At 39.4% G+C, this 17,221-nt stretch overlaps 1 protein-coding gene across 1 annotated transcript; it reads left to right on the top strand.

Moving 5' to 3' along the window:
• Positions 1-2,726: 2,726 nt before the first annotated feature.
• On the top strand, positions 2,727-16,278 carry fbxo7 (F-box protein 7). Its single transcript, XM_063004039.1, has 10 exons — positions 2,727-2,810; positions 4,884-5,009; positions 5,209-5,425; positions 8,731-8,985; positions 10,941-11,085; positions 11,180-11,263; positions 12,640-12,735; positions 12,848-13,024; positions 14,354-14,400; positions 15,640-16,278. The coding sequence occupies exons 2-10, from the start codon at positions 4,888-4,890 to the stop codon at positions 15,949-15,951; spliced, it is 1,455 nt and encodes a 484-aa protein (XP_062860109.1). The 5' UTR covers positions 2,727-2,810; positions 4,884-4,887; the 3' UTR covers positions 15,952-16,278.
• The last annotated feature ends 943 nt before the right edge of the window (positions 16,279-17,221 follow it).

The raw sequence follows: 17,221 nt of genomic DNA, 5'->3' as shown, positions 1-17,221 counted from the left end.
TTACTTTGTCTCTCGCTTAAATAGCTGCTTGAACTTGGCTAGAGTTTATTACCGCCACCTATTGGTGAAAGTAGTACATTACTGATAATAATGACTGAAAATCATTCATCATTCGTTCTCACTGACCGCTTTGTCCTGGTCATGGTTGTGGACGGTCCAGTGCCACCCGGCTCTATTTGCAAGCCGTCACACGTTCATTTATTAACACTCACCTACTTCTAGGGGCAATTAAGAGTGGTTCCGAAACTAAAAACAGATCCAGGTGCTCAACACTCATCATGCTATTCGGTACTGCTACCAGGCACGTGCACAGACATTTTTGGGGGCAGGTGCTCAAGCCAAAAAAAAGGGCACCCATCGCCAAAATTATTAATAAAATAATAATAATAAAAAAAACACAGTAGGATATTTAACTTATATATTTATTTTTGTTAACACAATCAATACACATCTAATCAAATAACTCAAATTATCAAATTGCATGAATAAATGAAAAACAGGCAAAAACAAGGCCATATTGTGCACGCTTTTTAATAATCAAACAACTGATACTGATACATCTCCCTCATTTGCTTTACTGATAGATGGCCTAATCCAGGATAAAAGAGAGCTGCTACCCTGAGCTGCTTGCTGTAGTTCCTTTTCTTTCTGCTTTTGTAACCTTTCTTTTCTTGGCATTATGCTGCAAAATTTGTAAATGAGATAAATCAATGTTGTGCATAATAATCAAGAGTGACTTACTGAATCTCTATAATGGGGAGAACACAGTATACATCATTTTACTGTTTTCTGACATAGTTGAAGCATTACACTAATAATATACCATTACTAGTGTCAATTTACCTCACCAGACTGTCATGTAGCTCAACTTAAGACCTACCTTTGATTTCAAATCAGAAACCCACTTTGGGTAGTTAATCGAGATCCATGTGAGCCAAAACAGTAAACATTAGGGGCACTGTTTTTATATAGTCGCTCAAGTCTTCTACCAACAGCTTTCATGTGTCTCAGTTCAGTGGTATACCACAAAGGAGAATGGGTAGATGGAACATCTCTTTAGCTGTCTGAGGGGCAAAAATCTCCAGGGTATCAGGTTGAGTATTACAATTGCAAGCTCATTCAGTACAGGAAAGAACAGTAGAAAGAGAAGATAATTCAAGGAGATAACAGAAAGATGTTAATAGATAAGGGAATTTTTGGAAGGTTATAGTGGTCTTCATGCACTTTTTTGAAACAGGATAGTAGAACTAGCTTAAACAATAATCAATGCATATAGATAGCTGTCTGTTAGGAGTTTTGCATGTTTTCCCCATGTTTGTGTGGGTTTCCTTTGGCTATTCCAGTCATCCACCCTCCATACAAGGATCTGGTACTTGAAACTATATGACCAAACATTAAGATGTGCAAACATACACATACACATTCACACACTCAATTCAATTCTATTGTATTGTCATTGTACAATACAGGGTTGTACAGTATGACAGTGTTTCGTTATACTGTACAACCCTGTTTTGTATAATGACACTAAAATTTAATTGAATTAAATTTAATTTAGTGTGTGAATGTGTGAGTATGTTTGCTCTGTGATTGATTGACGCTCAGTCCAAGGTGAGTCCTCCATTGCGCTAAGTGGTTCCAGGTGACACCAAACCCACAGCAACTCTGAAAAGAATAAAGTACACCGATCAGCCATAACATTAAAACCACCTCCTTGTTTCTACACACATTGTCCATTTTATCAGCTCCACTTACCATATAGAAGCACTTTGTAGTTCTACAATTACTGACTGTAGTCCATCTGTTTCTCTGCATGCTTTGTTAGCCCCCTTTCATGCTGTTCTTCAATGGTCAGGACCCCCACAGAGCAGGTATTATTTGGGTGGTGGATCATTCTCAGCACTGCAGTGACACTGACATGGTGCTGGTATGAGTGGATCAGACACAGCAGCGCTGCTGGAGTTTTTAAACACCTCACTGTCACTTCTGGACTGAGAATAGTCCACCAACCAAAACATCCGGCCAACAGCGCCCTGTGGGCATCTTCCTGTGACCACTGATGAAGGTGTAGAAGTCCAACTCAAACAGCAGCAATAGATGAGCGATCGTCTCTGACAATACATCTACAAGGTGGACCAACTAGGTAGGAGTGTCTAATAGAGTGGACAGTGAGTGGACACGGTATTTAAAAACTCCATCAGCGCTGCTGTGTCTGATCCACTCATACCAGCACAACAAACACTAACACACCACCACCATGTCATTGTAACTGCAGTGCTGAGAATGATCCACCACCTAAATAATACCGGCTCTGTGGTGGTCCTATGGGGGTCCTGACCATTGAAGAACAGGGTGAAAGCAGGCTAAAAAGGTATGTAGAGAAACAGATGGACTACAGTCAGTAATTGTAGAACTACAGAGTGCTTCTATATGGTAAGTGGAGCTGATAAAATGGACAGTGAGTGTAGAGACAATGTTATGGCTGATCAGTGTATAAATGAAATTACCATGGTAGTCGTGGTTGAACTCAAAAAGTTCCTCGGCGCAAAATGCCAAACGTGTCCACAATGTGGCAGAAATGAGACAGGGAATCGTGAATGTAGCATAACACATTTTAAGTGCGTAGTTATGACAAAGCGGGGCAGTTTGAACAAACAGTTTTTCAGACATTTTTGCATGAGGTGTTTTAAAGCTGTGTAAAGTTTTAATTTGTTGGACTAAAGTTATACCCTTATTTTACAAAAAACGCAGCGACTCTTAATTTGTCTCCGTCTTGTCAACACAGAGGCGTCAATATCAACACACTTTAGGTAACGTTTCTACATCTTCTTATGTAAAATGACGTTATATAAATGGTATAGAGGGATTTATTTTATTGCAATATGTTCATGTTATGTATGTTATGTAATGTATATCTGACATTTTCAACCTTATGCCTCCGTAAGATAACTGCAAAACAAAACCAGCTGACGTTAGCTAGCTAACAAACTGTCATTCTCCAAGTTAGCTTATCATGCAACCATAAACGAGTTTACGGTGTTACCTATATCAGATAGTCGTTATAGTGTTCCACACTATAAACGTTATCACTGAGTTTTACTTCACTTTACCGTATTTATGAAAAACTAATCGAACTTGTCATTTGTATTAATGTATTTGTTTTGTAGACCTGCTTAAATGTCTTGGTTGGCTTTATAAAACGTTTGGCTATATGAAAAATGACCTGTCCTAATGTCAGTGGTATTAATATCTTCTTGCATTTCAAAACTTATATATATGCCTCTCAATCTTCCAGAAACATCCACAGTATCTACTGTTCATACACTTGCAAGAAACATGTACACTACATATACACACTGATCAGCCATAACATTATAACCATCTCCTTGTTTCTACACTCACTGTCCATTTTATCAGATCCACTTACCATACAGTAGAAGCACTTTGAAGTTCTACAATTACTGACTGCAATCCATCTATTTCTCTACATACCTTTTTAGCCTGCTTTCACCCTGTTCTACAATGGTCAGGACCCCCACAGGACCACCACAGAGCAGGTATTATTTGGGTGGTGGATGATTCCCAGCACTGCAGTGACACTGACATGGTGGTGGTGTGTTAGTGTGTGTTGTGCTGGTATGAGTGGATAAGACACAGCAGCGCTACTGGAGTTTTTAAATACCGTGTCCACTCACTGTCCACTCTATTAGACACTCCTACTTAGTTGGTTCACCTTGTAGATGTAAAGTCAGAGACGATCGCTCATCTATTGCTGCTGTTTGAGTTGGTCATCTTCTAGACCTTCATCAGTGGTCACAGGACGCTGCCCACAGGGTTCTGTTGGCTGGATATATTTGGTTGGTGGACTATTCTCAGCCCAACAGTGACAGTGAGGTGTTACTTAGGTGGACCAACTAGGTAGGAGTGTCTTATAGAGTGGACAGTGAGTGGACACGGTATTTAAAAACTCCATCAGCATTGCTGTGTCTGATCCACTCATACCAACACAACACACATTAACACACCACCACCATGTCAATGTCACTGCAGTGCTGAGAATGATCCACCACCCAAATAATACCTGCTCTGTAGTGGTCCTGTGGGGGTCCTGACCATTGAAGAACAGCATTAAAGGGGGCTAACAAAGCATGCAGAGAAACAGATGGACTACAGTCAGTAATTGTAGAACTACAAAGTCTGCCTCTATACGGTAAGTGGAGCTGATAAAATGGACAATGTGTGTAAAAACAAATAATGTTATGGCTGATCGGTGTATATAATTCTATATGGGCTGCTCTATGTATATTTTTGACCCAGCATATATTTGATATATATCTACAAACCACACTAAAACAGATAAATGTATATTTATAATGGTTTTAACACCAAAGTGAGTGTTCTGTTTATTTGGTTTGATAAAGAACAGTTGCAGGTATCATTAAAAGGCTGCCCTGACATGTGTGTAAACGTTTGTCCAGCACACAGAAATGTCTGAGTGGAACTAACTGACAATAACTGAATAAAATCTGTATAAGGATGTCCCAACTACGGTACCTTTAAAATGCGAGATCACAATAGAATCAAATCTAACACAATGTACTCTGTGAATGTGTGATTTTGACTGAAATGAAACTGATCACCCATTCAACATAGTATATTAAGCATACCACCATCATGTCATCGACAGTTACATAACTTGATTGAAATGGGCTAGTCAGATTAGAAATGAAAGTTTATTTTCTCGTTCTATGATAAATTCTACTGTAATATTTCAGTGTATTTTCAAAATGTATTGAACTAGAAATCATCAAAACAACCTGGCCACTCTACATTTATATAACTGTATTGTAACGGCATTCTGTTTTACTGCTTTTCCTGTGTAGTAAAATGAAGTTGCGGGTGAGAGTAAACAAGCAGACCAGCCATGTGGAGCTGGAGGGAGCCGAGCCGACACTCACCCAGCTTAGCACCCGAGTTAAAGAGGATGTTCTCCCTTCAGCTGGCATCAGGTTAGTTCATACTACTAAAGAAACTTGAATGATTATTAGAACACATTATTAAAAATGCAGCTCTTTCTGAGAAGAGTCTGGTTTTCATTCTAAAACAACCAAAGTGACTTGTTGGGTGAAGTGAAAATGAAAGCTTATTTCAGCTTTAACATGACTGTAATGTGTGTGTGTGTGTGTGTGTTTCTTTTTCCTTTTCCAGTGCAGACACAGAGTTCAGTCTGTCCCTGAATGGAAAGGATCCTCTAGTGGACACTGGCCAGACGTTGTCCCTGTGTGGTGTTGTCTCCGGGGACATAATCAGTGTGATTCTTCCTCAGTCTTCTTTATTATTACTTACATCTCTTCAAACGAACGGGAATTCTCACCACCAGAACACACAGAAGATTTCTACTGAAACAGCCATGTGGAGTGAAGAGGTAAATGATACGTTCAGAGAAATAAGCATGAATGAGGAACTGGCTTTCCTATAGCTGTTTTAGACATGTAGGGAAGTGCAGCAAATTATTTGCAAACTATTTCAAACAATCTGCTAAAATTATTCATTAATTGTGATATTAATGTTCTGCAAAAATCCTTTCCAGAAATTGGGACATTTCGTTAAATGCAATAAAACAGCAATCTGCCATTTGTTAATTTTCCTGAATGTTTATTTAACTGACCAATGTTTATTTAAATGTTGTGGGTGGCCAACTAGATTGTATTTTGTAAATATAAATAAATTTGATGCCGGCAACACATTGAACAAGTTGGGACAGGGGCATAATAAGAGTTTTTACAATTTTACAATAAACAGGTGTATTGGTAACTAGTGAGGATATCATGATTGGGTTTAAAAGGAGGATCCACAAAAGGCTCAGTCTTTGCAAGTAATGATAAGTTGTGCCTCATCCCTATAAGATCAATGTCATGAAAGAGTTGTCAATCAGTTAAAAAAAGGATTTTAAGTTTGCAAATAATGCTGTATTTTTATCTTCTATACATAATATTGTAAGAAAAATTAGAGAATCTGGACAAATCTCAAGTCTGTTTAGGGCAAGGTCGGAAACCACTGTTGAATGTCCGTTAAGCACTGTAACAAATATACCCACATAGGTTTGGGGGTATTTCAGAAAACTATTGTCACTTAACATAGTCCGCCACTGCATCAGTAAATGCTACCTGAAGTTGTTAGACAGTGAGAAAGCAATACATCAATTTTTGCAAAACACTTTAAGCTCAGAGGGGCTGGACAGTCTACAGATGAGTTTAGGTTTAAGCTTGTTTTCTGGTGATGGAAGTGGATGTTGAGTTTTCTGTACTCAAGACTAAATGGAACATCCTGACAGCTTGGCTGTGTAGAGTGCTTGTGCTTGACTGGCCTGCCAATAGTTCAGATGTCGTCTATTAAAAATGCATGGCACACCACGAAGAGGCAGATCAGACAACAGATTATACATTTACATTTGCGGCACTTAGCAGACGCTTTTATCCAAAGCGACTTACAATTATCAGTGAACACATTTCAAGCAATTGAGGGTTAAGGGCCTTGCTCAGGGGCCCAACGGTGGCAACCTGGCAATGGTGGGGCTTGAACCAGCAACCCCATGATTACTAGTCCAGTACCTTAACCTCTGAGCTACCACTGTCTCTGTAACTGACTGTTAAGCAGCTGATGTCTTGTATCAAGCTAGAATAGGCAAAAGTTCCACTTGCAAAGTTGCAATAATAAGTGTCATCAGTTCCTAAACGATTAAACAAAAAACTAGTCTTTTGCATGAACACTGTTTTTTTTTGTGTTGTCCTCATGACCTTGCTAAGACCTCTTGACAAAATTTTGGACTTTCACTCATGCCCAGTCTGGTTTGCTGCTGCGCTATAGGTTTGGAAGTTCCATACAGTACTCCCAGTAGTGTCTCTAGAAATGCTGAAGGTCTTGCAAATGTTAAACTCGTTTTTCCTTTTGGTGCAGTGAAGTAATCTCCTCTCTCAGCCTTTGTAACAACTCCCTAGTTTTCATCACGGCCGCAACACACCTTGAATATTTAAATCACTGGGTGGTGTTTATGTAACATGTTACAACTGAACCAATTAAGGATTGTTATTGAGTTGAATAAACCCAATGGTTTATTTATGCTGTAACCCAGCTTTGTGTCATGCAGAATATCAGAAGGTTTTAAGATCAGCAATTTTATGTAGGGGTTGAATAACTGTGACATGGCAGTATTATCAAAACACCCTGTTACTTTATATAATCTAGCTCTTTGGTGGGTTGAATGTTTCATATTGCAACTGTAACCACAAAAGTTTTCCTGTTCAGTCACAACTGCAGTATGCTTTTCCGAAAGGGTGAGATCTGTAGTGGATAAATAAATGAAACACTCGTTGAAAATGTAATGTCGTTCCTCACTTTACAATAGAGTCACAGGTTGAATGCTGCTGAAATGAAAGTGAAATTACAGTGATAGCTTGGCTTTTGTTCTCACAAGGAATTCACCTTAGGTGTGTGTGTGTGTGTGTGTGTGTGTGTGTGTGTGTTTCGCTTGCAGTTTACTTTTTATTTGTATCAGTTTTTATACTGCAACTTGTTCCTATATGTTTGGTGTAAATTTGTGAATATACATACATACATACCTATGTTTACTTATGTACAGATACACACGTGTATACAACATTAATACTTTAAGGTAAATGAGTACTTGCCTTATTTGGTTTGACTATATTGTGCCACACTAATTTCAGAGAATTAAAGAATGGATTTAATAGATAGTAATTATTAAAAGAATTGAGGTCCAGTTATTTTATAAAATTTCTTCTATGTAAAGCATTTTCAATGTGTATACTGTGTGATATACAAATGAACTTCTTTGGACACACTACTAGTTTTTCGTTTTGTTGTTCACTTTTGAGTTCAATTCATGACTAAGCCATGTTTATTTTAATAAACTTTTCTATTGATTATTTTAGGTCACTGTCCTGCTGCATAATCCAATTACACCATACTTTTAGACCTTACTTCCCATTTTCTCCCAACCCAGTCATTTTTAATTCCAGATTGTAGCTCCACTGCTGTAGACCATCACATGCCCCTTCCGACACGTGCTCAGTCACTAGACACTTCTTATCACCTGGCAGTCCTGGGTTCCCACACAGAGCTGTATTGCATACGAACAGCCATGCTATGCTTAATGTAATTTATACCCCCCCACCCCACCTCCTTCCTCACTCCTACAGGTGTCGGACCAGTCCTGAATCACATATCACAGCAGTGGCTCCGCAGAAATTCGAACTCACGAGTTCAGATTCCATGCAGTGGTGTGCTAGCACGTTACACCGCTGCAAACCCTCTTTTTAAGCCTTTGACAGGCTTTGTAACCATTTTCAGAGTAAAATACTTTACATTCTAAAACTGATTGGGGTTCACTGCTTGACTTTAATGATGCTCTGTGACATTTATGGTCGACATGGCTCATCAGAATGAAGCCCAGCCGTGTTTAATGAGCTAATTTGGCTTGAGCAGTGATTGAGTAGAAAAGAGGGTGACTAATTACCTTTCCACGAGTGTTCTATGGATGTATTACAAAATGTGCTTTTACACTTTTTAGTTCCCTTTGTAAATGCTCTAAACCATTTCATATGACAAATATACAATGATAGCGGCAATTACTTTTTCACACCACTCTATGTAACAGAATAAATCTGCTTAGCTTTGAGTTTAACTGCTGATTGGCACTCTCTTTTTCAGGCAGGCACCAGCAGCAGCCACAGCGAACAACAGATTGCATGTGATCCTGAGGCAGAAGAGAAGATGGAGAGAAGTGAGGATGAGGAGGCAGTAGGGGTCTTCATCCCCGAGCCCATGCTCTGCTGTGAGGCCGAGGAGGGGACGGTTCCTCACTCTCTGGAGACACTGTATCAGAATGCACAGTCCCAGAGCAACTTCGACTGCCTGCTGCTGGCAGCACACGTGTTACTGCTGGAGACCGGATATGTGCCACAGGTCAGAAATCACAAGAAAAACACATGTTTTCTTCTTAAGTAGGCTGAAATCTTTTAACATCAGCAGGCCCCTTTTGTGCACCTTTTATCAGTCTGTGGTGGCCAGTGCTCTTTTCTTTGGAGTGGTTTGCTGGGGTGAGAGTGCTAGAACAATGGACACAAACCGAATAAACAAACAGATCAAAAAGGCCAGCTCCATAGTGGGGTCTGAACAGGACTCAGTTCAGCAGGTAGCAGAGTTAAGAATGCTCACAAAGCTTAACTCAATTATCAAAAACAATTCACACCCACTTCACTCCCTGGAGGTGTTTCGACAGAGCACCTTCAGTCACAGACTGATTCCTCCTAAATGCAGGACTGAACGCTACAGAAAATCCTTTCTTATAACTGCTATCAGACTGTTTAACAGTTCACAATAATTCAAATAAATCATTTATAAGAAATACTTACTTCTGTATGCTATGCATGCTCCATAAAAAGTTTACATGTATATAGTACCATACTGTACATTTTTATCTTATTGCTTGTTTTTGCACTGTAAGTTAATGTTGTATGTATACAAGAAGTTGTTGTTGACTGTTGTCTGAGCTGCTGTAACAAAGAAATTTCCTGCAAAGGATCAATAAAGAATCTATCTATGTTTTAACCAAGCTGCCACAGTGCCCCAGTGGGGTGCCACCTGGGTTAAGATCTCATCCACAGCCACTATCTAAGTTTAGCATGTTCTTTTTGTGTCCACATTTTGGGGTAGTTTCTGGGGTTTTTTGTACTTACCAAAAACAGGCCAGTTCTGTTTGTGTGTAAATAGCTTTGATTGAGTGAGTACATAGGTGAGTGCTGGCCATTTATTTACCAGTACCTTGTCCAGGCTGTATCTTTGGCTAGGCCACCCCAACATCTGGACATACTAGGCTAACATTTACATAATTTACCATACGCTCTTTTTCAGAGTGACTTACAGAAGTGCCTTGGTTAACACAAATCTGCCAAACCCTGCTAGAACAAAGTTACATAGCTAGTCTTCTTTCTTTTGAAGACTGTAAGAGTAGCTATTCGAAGGAAGGGAAGTTCATTCCATCACCTTGGTGCTAGTACAGAGAGGAGACTCTAAGATCACAGCTGGCTCGAGCCAGTACAGAGTGCAGCAGCAGGGTGATGTGGCAGTGCTTGGGTTAATTGAAAACCAGGTGAGTAAAAAAAAAGTCTTATTGGTGAGGTACCGAACTGGGTGTAAGTTTATGCCTCCTGAAGGTGGAGTTCAAACAAAAACTGTGAGAAGGGATACAAAAATGTGCATTACATGCCGCTCAGGTGGCGCAGCGGTAAAGCGCACACTGTTCACCAGAGCTGAGATCTCGAATACAAAGTATCGAATCTCGGATCTGCCTTGCCGGCTGAGGCTGAGTGGCTACATGAACAACGATTGGCCTGTTGTTCAGATAAGGGGCGGGACTAAAAGCCGGATGGGGACTCTCTCTCAGACTAGTGCGATTACGACCTCTGCTGGATGGTTGGTGGCGCCTGCACGTAGATGGGGAAGGAGTGCGGTAGGGGGTGTGGCCCTCTGTGCACAGCGCTGTACCGCACTGCGCTTGTCAAGTGTGGGTGATAAGTTGTTTGATTGCTGTGTACGTTTCGGAGGGGGCGTGGAGCAGCCTCGTCCTCCCCAGTCAGGAGCAGGGACCAGCATTAATGAGAGGATGATTGACGGGTAGAAATTGGATGCGCTAAAGTGGGAGAAAAAGGGGTAAAAAAAAAAGAAAAAGTGCATTAAACGTCTCCAAAGAAAATAGAATTTAAAAAGTTTGTCTTTTGCAATTGCCGCAAATATTAGGAGCAAACTTTAAAGTTGGTCACTAAGTGTTCTGCGCCACTTTAAATACCACACATGACTTGCAAAAGTTTGTAATCAGCCATTAGTTTTTTCATGTATGCCTCTTTATGTGGTGTTTTCAGGGTTGTGATGTCAGAGCTGGAGAGATGCCAACTAGCTGGCGTGCACAAGGGGGCATCTACAGGCTAGAGTATGCTCACCCACTTTGTGAAGACAGTCTGGCACAGATGGTTGCTGTGCCAATGGGCCAAACACTCGTCATTAATGGTACACAAGTCAACCCAAATTTAACGAACGCCTGTTGCCTTTGAGGCACCACCTTTTGTAGCTGAAACTAACATACTGACTGTTTTTCCCACAGCCACTTTGAAGATAAGTAGTGCGGTACAGAGCGCACAGAAGCTGGTGCTGAAACCGGATGTATATGTGACCAAGGAGTGGCCAGGTACACATTCTGAAGCTTTTTGTACACTGTAAAATAACCTTAGGCAAGAAATGTGCATTTTAATATTAGTTCATTTTTCATTATCTTGCTGTAGATGCCATGTAGAACAGCTGCCTGACTCTAAGTTTAAATCAGCTTTGTAGGTATATTGGTATACAATCACTGACTGTAGCCCACACTGTCAGGGAAACAGTTCGACCAAATCTATTTTGTTTACTGCCTTTGTTCTGTTTACCCTCTTACTGTGCATAATGAATGAAAAATAAAATCGAAATGGCTGGGGCGTCCCATCAGTTATTGTATTACCTTATGAGGTCCATTTAACAACAGCTATGCTTTGCAAGTGGTGTCCGGTAGCAAGCTGGCAAAAAACTCAGCGGTGCCTTACAATGCCATTTTCTTAGATGGATGTGATCTGGGAATTTCATTAGGAGATGTACTAGGACCATGAATGAAATTCAAACTGTTTGTGTAAAATGAAACATTTCATTACTAATCCTGATACCTGTACCCTTATAGTATTGTAGAAATTACATACATTTAATACATTGTGTTTGTATAGCAACACTGATTGATTGTTGTTGAGATGTGACTTGACACCATGAGATCAGTTGGTAATTTATGTTGTGTATATATAGACACATTTTGTATTAGAAGTTGGGCAAAATAGTAGTAAAAAGTTAATAGAATATTGAGGTTACAGGGTTTTGAAACATCCCACAATTAGAAGGTGAATTGATAACAGGTTAGGAAATCATGATTTGGTATACAAGGAGGATCCACCAAAGGCTTAGTCTATACAAGCAATGATGGTTTGTGGCTCACCAGTTTGTGCCAAACTTCATCAGAGAATTGTCAATGTCAGTTAAACATTTAAAACAGTTAGAACATTTTTCAACACAAGATTGCAAATAATGTAGGTCTTTCACCATCTACTGTACTGTACATAATATTGAGAAAAGATTCAAGGAATCTGGAGAAATCTCGGTCTCTGTGGAGCAAGGCCAGAAACCACTGTTAAATTTATGTGACCTTCGAATCCTCAGATTAGAATTGCATGAAAAAACAGAAATAGAGCCTCATGGGTAAAACTGCAACAATTAGTGTCCTCAGTTGCCAAACGTGTTAAAAGGCATCAAATTTTAAAAGTGTTTACGAAATTAAGTTAATTAGTAAAACCACTGGTGATCTTTTCTTTACAGTTTTGTCTGTTAAAAAGATTCAAGAGAATTAACAAATCCCAGATTCTTCTTTTTATGGCATTTTACAAAATGTCCCAGCTTTTCTGGAATTAGTGTTTATACACACATTTCTATTTTGATGCCTGCAAAATGTCTGTAGATGTCATAGAGGCTATTTTGCTTCTAATTGTGTAGGTGGAAAGGCAGGAGAGACATACAAAGACTTGCAGAAACTGTCTCGTGTGTTCAAGGACCAGTTGGCATACCCACTGATTGCAGCAGCTAGAGAAGGTACATACTTTTCTGATACTAACATTAATGGTAAAAGTTTTTATCTCTGTTATTACCATAGTAGTATGTCCACATATAAAAAGCCCTAAGTGTGTGTCGTCTTCTCTCACAGCTCTAGGGCTTCCTGCGCTGTTTGGTCTAGCTGCTCTACCCCCAGAGCTGTTGCTGAGGATCCTCCGGCTGCTGGATGTACATTCGCTTCTTGCTTTGTCCACAGTCTGCAGACACCTGAATACTGCTGCTCATGATCCATCTCTCTGGAGACATCTCTTGCATCGTGACTTCAGAGGTATGAACATTCGCACTGTGACGTGCTGGCTTAATCAACTTCAGAAATACATCATATTCGACCCATACTAAATAAATACACTACTAGTTCCAGTTTTATTATTTGCATTAATTACTTATTTACAGTCCAGGCTAAAATACTGTGCAAAACTTTGTATTTGTTAAGTAATAAATCATAATTTAGCAGCAGTAGGTTAATGCCAAGTTCACACTACACGACTTTCCACGTCGTCAGATCACTGTACAGTTCACACTACACAGCTGGATCTTTTATATCGTTGTGCATTATACACTACACAATCTATCACTGGGAGGAACCGCAAACAAGTCTATCTGGTCTCCCAAACTACGTTTTGTCATGAAGTCACACGCAAGAAGTGACAAGAGGTATAACGATACCGTGTCCAAAAATGCATGTTAGTAAGAAGCGAGCGATCAAATTTGTTTGTGCGCTGATGTGCAGCGGTAAAGCAAGTAGGAAAAATAAATAAATGCAAGTGGATTGAGCTACACGACCAGGGATTGTCTGTTCTGTAGTGCAATGCATTGTTGGTATTATGGTTTGGCTTGTATGATAAGATCACAAAATACTGTAAAGCTTGTGTGTGCTGATGTATTCTGATAGAAACTATGTTAAGCCCCTGTCCCACGTTTTTGCACTCATCCCCCGAGTTTCACCTCACCCCATATCCTGCGTTCTCATTAGCTGTAGTTCGACATAGCACAAAGTATAACAGCACTGCATGTATCATTCAGCTTTACAGGTGTAATAGTAGTAATAGTATTTAATTAGATACATTAACAATCGTTAATAATCGCTTAGATTGCATTTCATCAACAAACACTATGTGACTTCAGCCAGTAAGAAGCAACCACTGATTAGATACGTGTTTCTATGAGTCACAATTAAGAATTGGAAACAGATTATGAGATAAAGATTACCTCCTAAAAAGTTAATGGAGACCATCCATGGAAAGCAGGAAATGATGAAGCAACGTACTGTCTGATTATACTCACTCATCGAATCATGCACGCCACCAAACTGACCGTCAACGACTTATTTTCTGTTTGTGTAATAAGTGGAAACATACAGTACAAATAAATGCATATGGTAGAAAGCAGCTTATGTGACATTGTTTAAATAAACATGCATGCCCTTGGAAATGCTTTATTGACTTTTTGAGGTTTTGACAAAGTCTTTATGAAGTGTTTAATTACTGGTGTATAGCTAATATGACTCTGATAAATCAAGGTGCTGTAAACAGTTTTTTTGTTTAGGCAGTGTTTAATGATCACTGTTAATCTAACTGCACTCTTCTTTTTTTCGTAGTTTGTATTCGAGCTGACAGTGAGCAAAGAGTTACAGACTGGAAAGAGGTAAGAATCCGAAACACTATACAGTAGTTTCCTTCTAAAGTCCAAAAAATGGTAAACGTGTATGTATTAATTAAAATGTTATAGTTGTACAAGAATGTTTTAATTGTGAATATTGTCAATATTAATGTCAAAATAAACTTTCACCCTCAGTTGCTCCAGGGTCAATCTGTATCATTATTTATTCTGTACTATGACCCCAAAATTCTAACAGTTCATTATTAAGGGTGTTCAGGTGGTAGCGGTCTAATGCGGTCTGTGTGTGCATGACTTTCTAAATGGGATATGGCGGTCTGTGCCTCCCTGCATTTAGCAGGTAAAAAGAAATGGCCGTTGGCAGCATGCATTGTCGGAAGGGGTTGCATTTGGATACGACTAGATGAAAAGGGAAAAATTTATAAAAAGAAAATAAAACAATTATGAATCAAACCTCAGCAGTTAATTAACAAGGCTGTAGTGACCGTTGAGTATTGAATATTGACCAATCAGATCAAATCTAGGCATATATTTTTCTTTTTTAACTTTGTTTATTTGAATTTAAAAACATTCTAATGTAAGGTGGTAAGTAAGCTAACGCACTGCTGCTGATCTCCAGGGTTCGAATTTCAGCTGTGCTATCAACCAGTCAGGTGTGACAGGGAGGTGGGCAAGACCGAACAGCCTAGCAATTGTGAAGTGCACTTGTCAGTGCACTCTTAGTGCCACTCTCAAACCCGGATAAAAATAAGAAGGGTTATGTCAGGAAGTGCATCTGGTGTAAAAACTGTTATTTTTAAACAGTGACAATTTGACAATTATTTATTTCTTTACAATTATCTACCCTAGTTACTGTTAGCTCAAATTAAATGGAACATAAATGTTAGGACTGCAGCTGGCTTAGCATTTGAATGCCCATTTTAATCCACGTTGGTGGATTTATTGTAGTATGTATGTAAGTATGTTAGACACCTGACCACAAGCTTGATGGATATTCCCTTACTAAAGCGTGTATATCGTACTTTCATCCCCTTTGGATCCTCTTTCAATCATGATACCCTCTCCTGTTACCAGTTCACTTGCTTATTGTGGATTGGTTCCAAACCACGTGACCTAAATATATTATAAACTCTTATTTTGCACCTGTCCTAACTTTTTCTGAGTGTGTTGAAGTGTTAGTTTGAACCTCGAAGTTTAGCAGTTTAAGTCAATGCCTTAGTGTATGTATGATGTCAGTAAACGTCTGTCTTCTTTGACTTCCCACAGATGTACAGAAAGAGATACAAGCAAAAGAAAGACCTGAGCAGATTCAGGGTGAGGTCTTACCCCTACCCAATACCTCCGATATACCCTCTTACACCAGTGCCCATACCCCCTGTGCCTCTCTTCCCTCCCGGCATCATCGGAGGAGTGCACGATCAGAGACTTGCAATTCCACAAAGCATTTTGCCCCGTCCACGCTACGACCCTATTAGCGCCTTGCCAGGTCATGAACCAGGTACGGGTTTTCCCATCGGTCGGCGTTCCCTGAGGCCAGGTGGAAGCCGAGCATCAGACATCAGAAGAGGTTTCATCTAAACCTTACTTTTCAATAGTAAAGACTTACCAATCAATCTAAAACCTAATAATGGAAACATAATTTCATTAGCAGTTCTCACACTTTACAGTCTACTACTATTTTGTTTAGATTACCAGACCAGACCTGGCATGTGGTGTATCATTCCACTCTTCACTGCAAAAACCACATACATTTGCAAAGTCATTTACAGTATTCTGGTTTGAACATATTCCTCTAACATCTCTAACACCTGTGGAATACATTTTCTAACAATCTGTTTTCTTCCTTTGGTTAGGATGCTTATTCTAATTTTGATGGTGTTCATAAATAAAAGAGTTCAAAAAATGGCTTAAGAAATTTTTGTTAAACATCTATGGTGCACAAACTAAAAATAGATGGCGAACAAGAAAATTGGCGAACTGACAAAAAGGTTCATATTAAAGTACCAACAAAGCATCTTATCACAGTTGTTTAATTGGTTGTTAAGATAATCATTACGATTATTCAATTCTATGCTTTAATTTATACAGCTTAATTTAATTCTCCAAACCTGATCATTGCCAATTCCATTACTGCAATTCTATTGCTGCTTTTACCACCCCCGCGATGGCCGAGGATAGCTGAGAATACCACTTGCTCTTCTGCGTCCAGTCGTATGCCACATCTGTCCACTTGCCAGGGGTGGAACATCACAGAGCTGTACCACATATGGAGTGACACGTTATGCCACGTGCAAATTACCCAACACTAGTGCAGGTGCCTCAACCAGACAGAAATGGTTGCAATTGCACAGCTGCAATGAAGCCCCTTTAACCTCCCTCAGGCACAGCCAATTTTGTTTTCTTGTTAGATGCCTGGCCAGGCACTGTAGTCAGTTCTGCAATACACTTAGGCAACACATCAACTTCACCTCAAGTATGTGCACACTCCACCTCGTTATTGAAATTAAGGTGTTTGTGCAACACCTGTTGCCTTAACATGCCTAAGTTAAATTTTACACTTCCAGTTTTGTCGCAACAGTTTGGGGAAAACCATTTCTTGTTCCAGAATGACTGTATCCTTGTGCACAAATGTGATGTCCAAAAAGACATGATTTGACAAATTTAGAATAGAATAGAATGCCTTTACATGTCATATACAGTGGGGAAAATAAGTATTTGATCCCCTGCTGAGTTTACCCCCTTACAAATACTTGAACAGTCTATAATTTTTATGGAAGGTTTATTTTAACAGAGAGAGACAGAATATCAACAAAAAATCCAGAAAAAAAAACATTAAATAAAGGTTATA

The sequence above is a fragment of the Trichomycterus rosablanca genome, chromosome 1 (genome assembly GCF_030014385.1).
Source record: "Trichomycterus rosablanca isolate fTriRos1 chromosome 1, fTriRos1.hap1, whole genome shotgun sequence".
NCBI classification, from domain to species: domain Eukaryota; kingdom Metazoa; phylum Chordata; class Actinopteri; order Siluriformes; family Trichomycteridae; genus Trichomycterus; species Trichomycterus rosablanca.
This window is presented reverse-complemented; position numbering and strand designations above follow the sequence as displayed.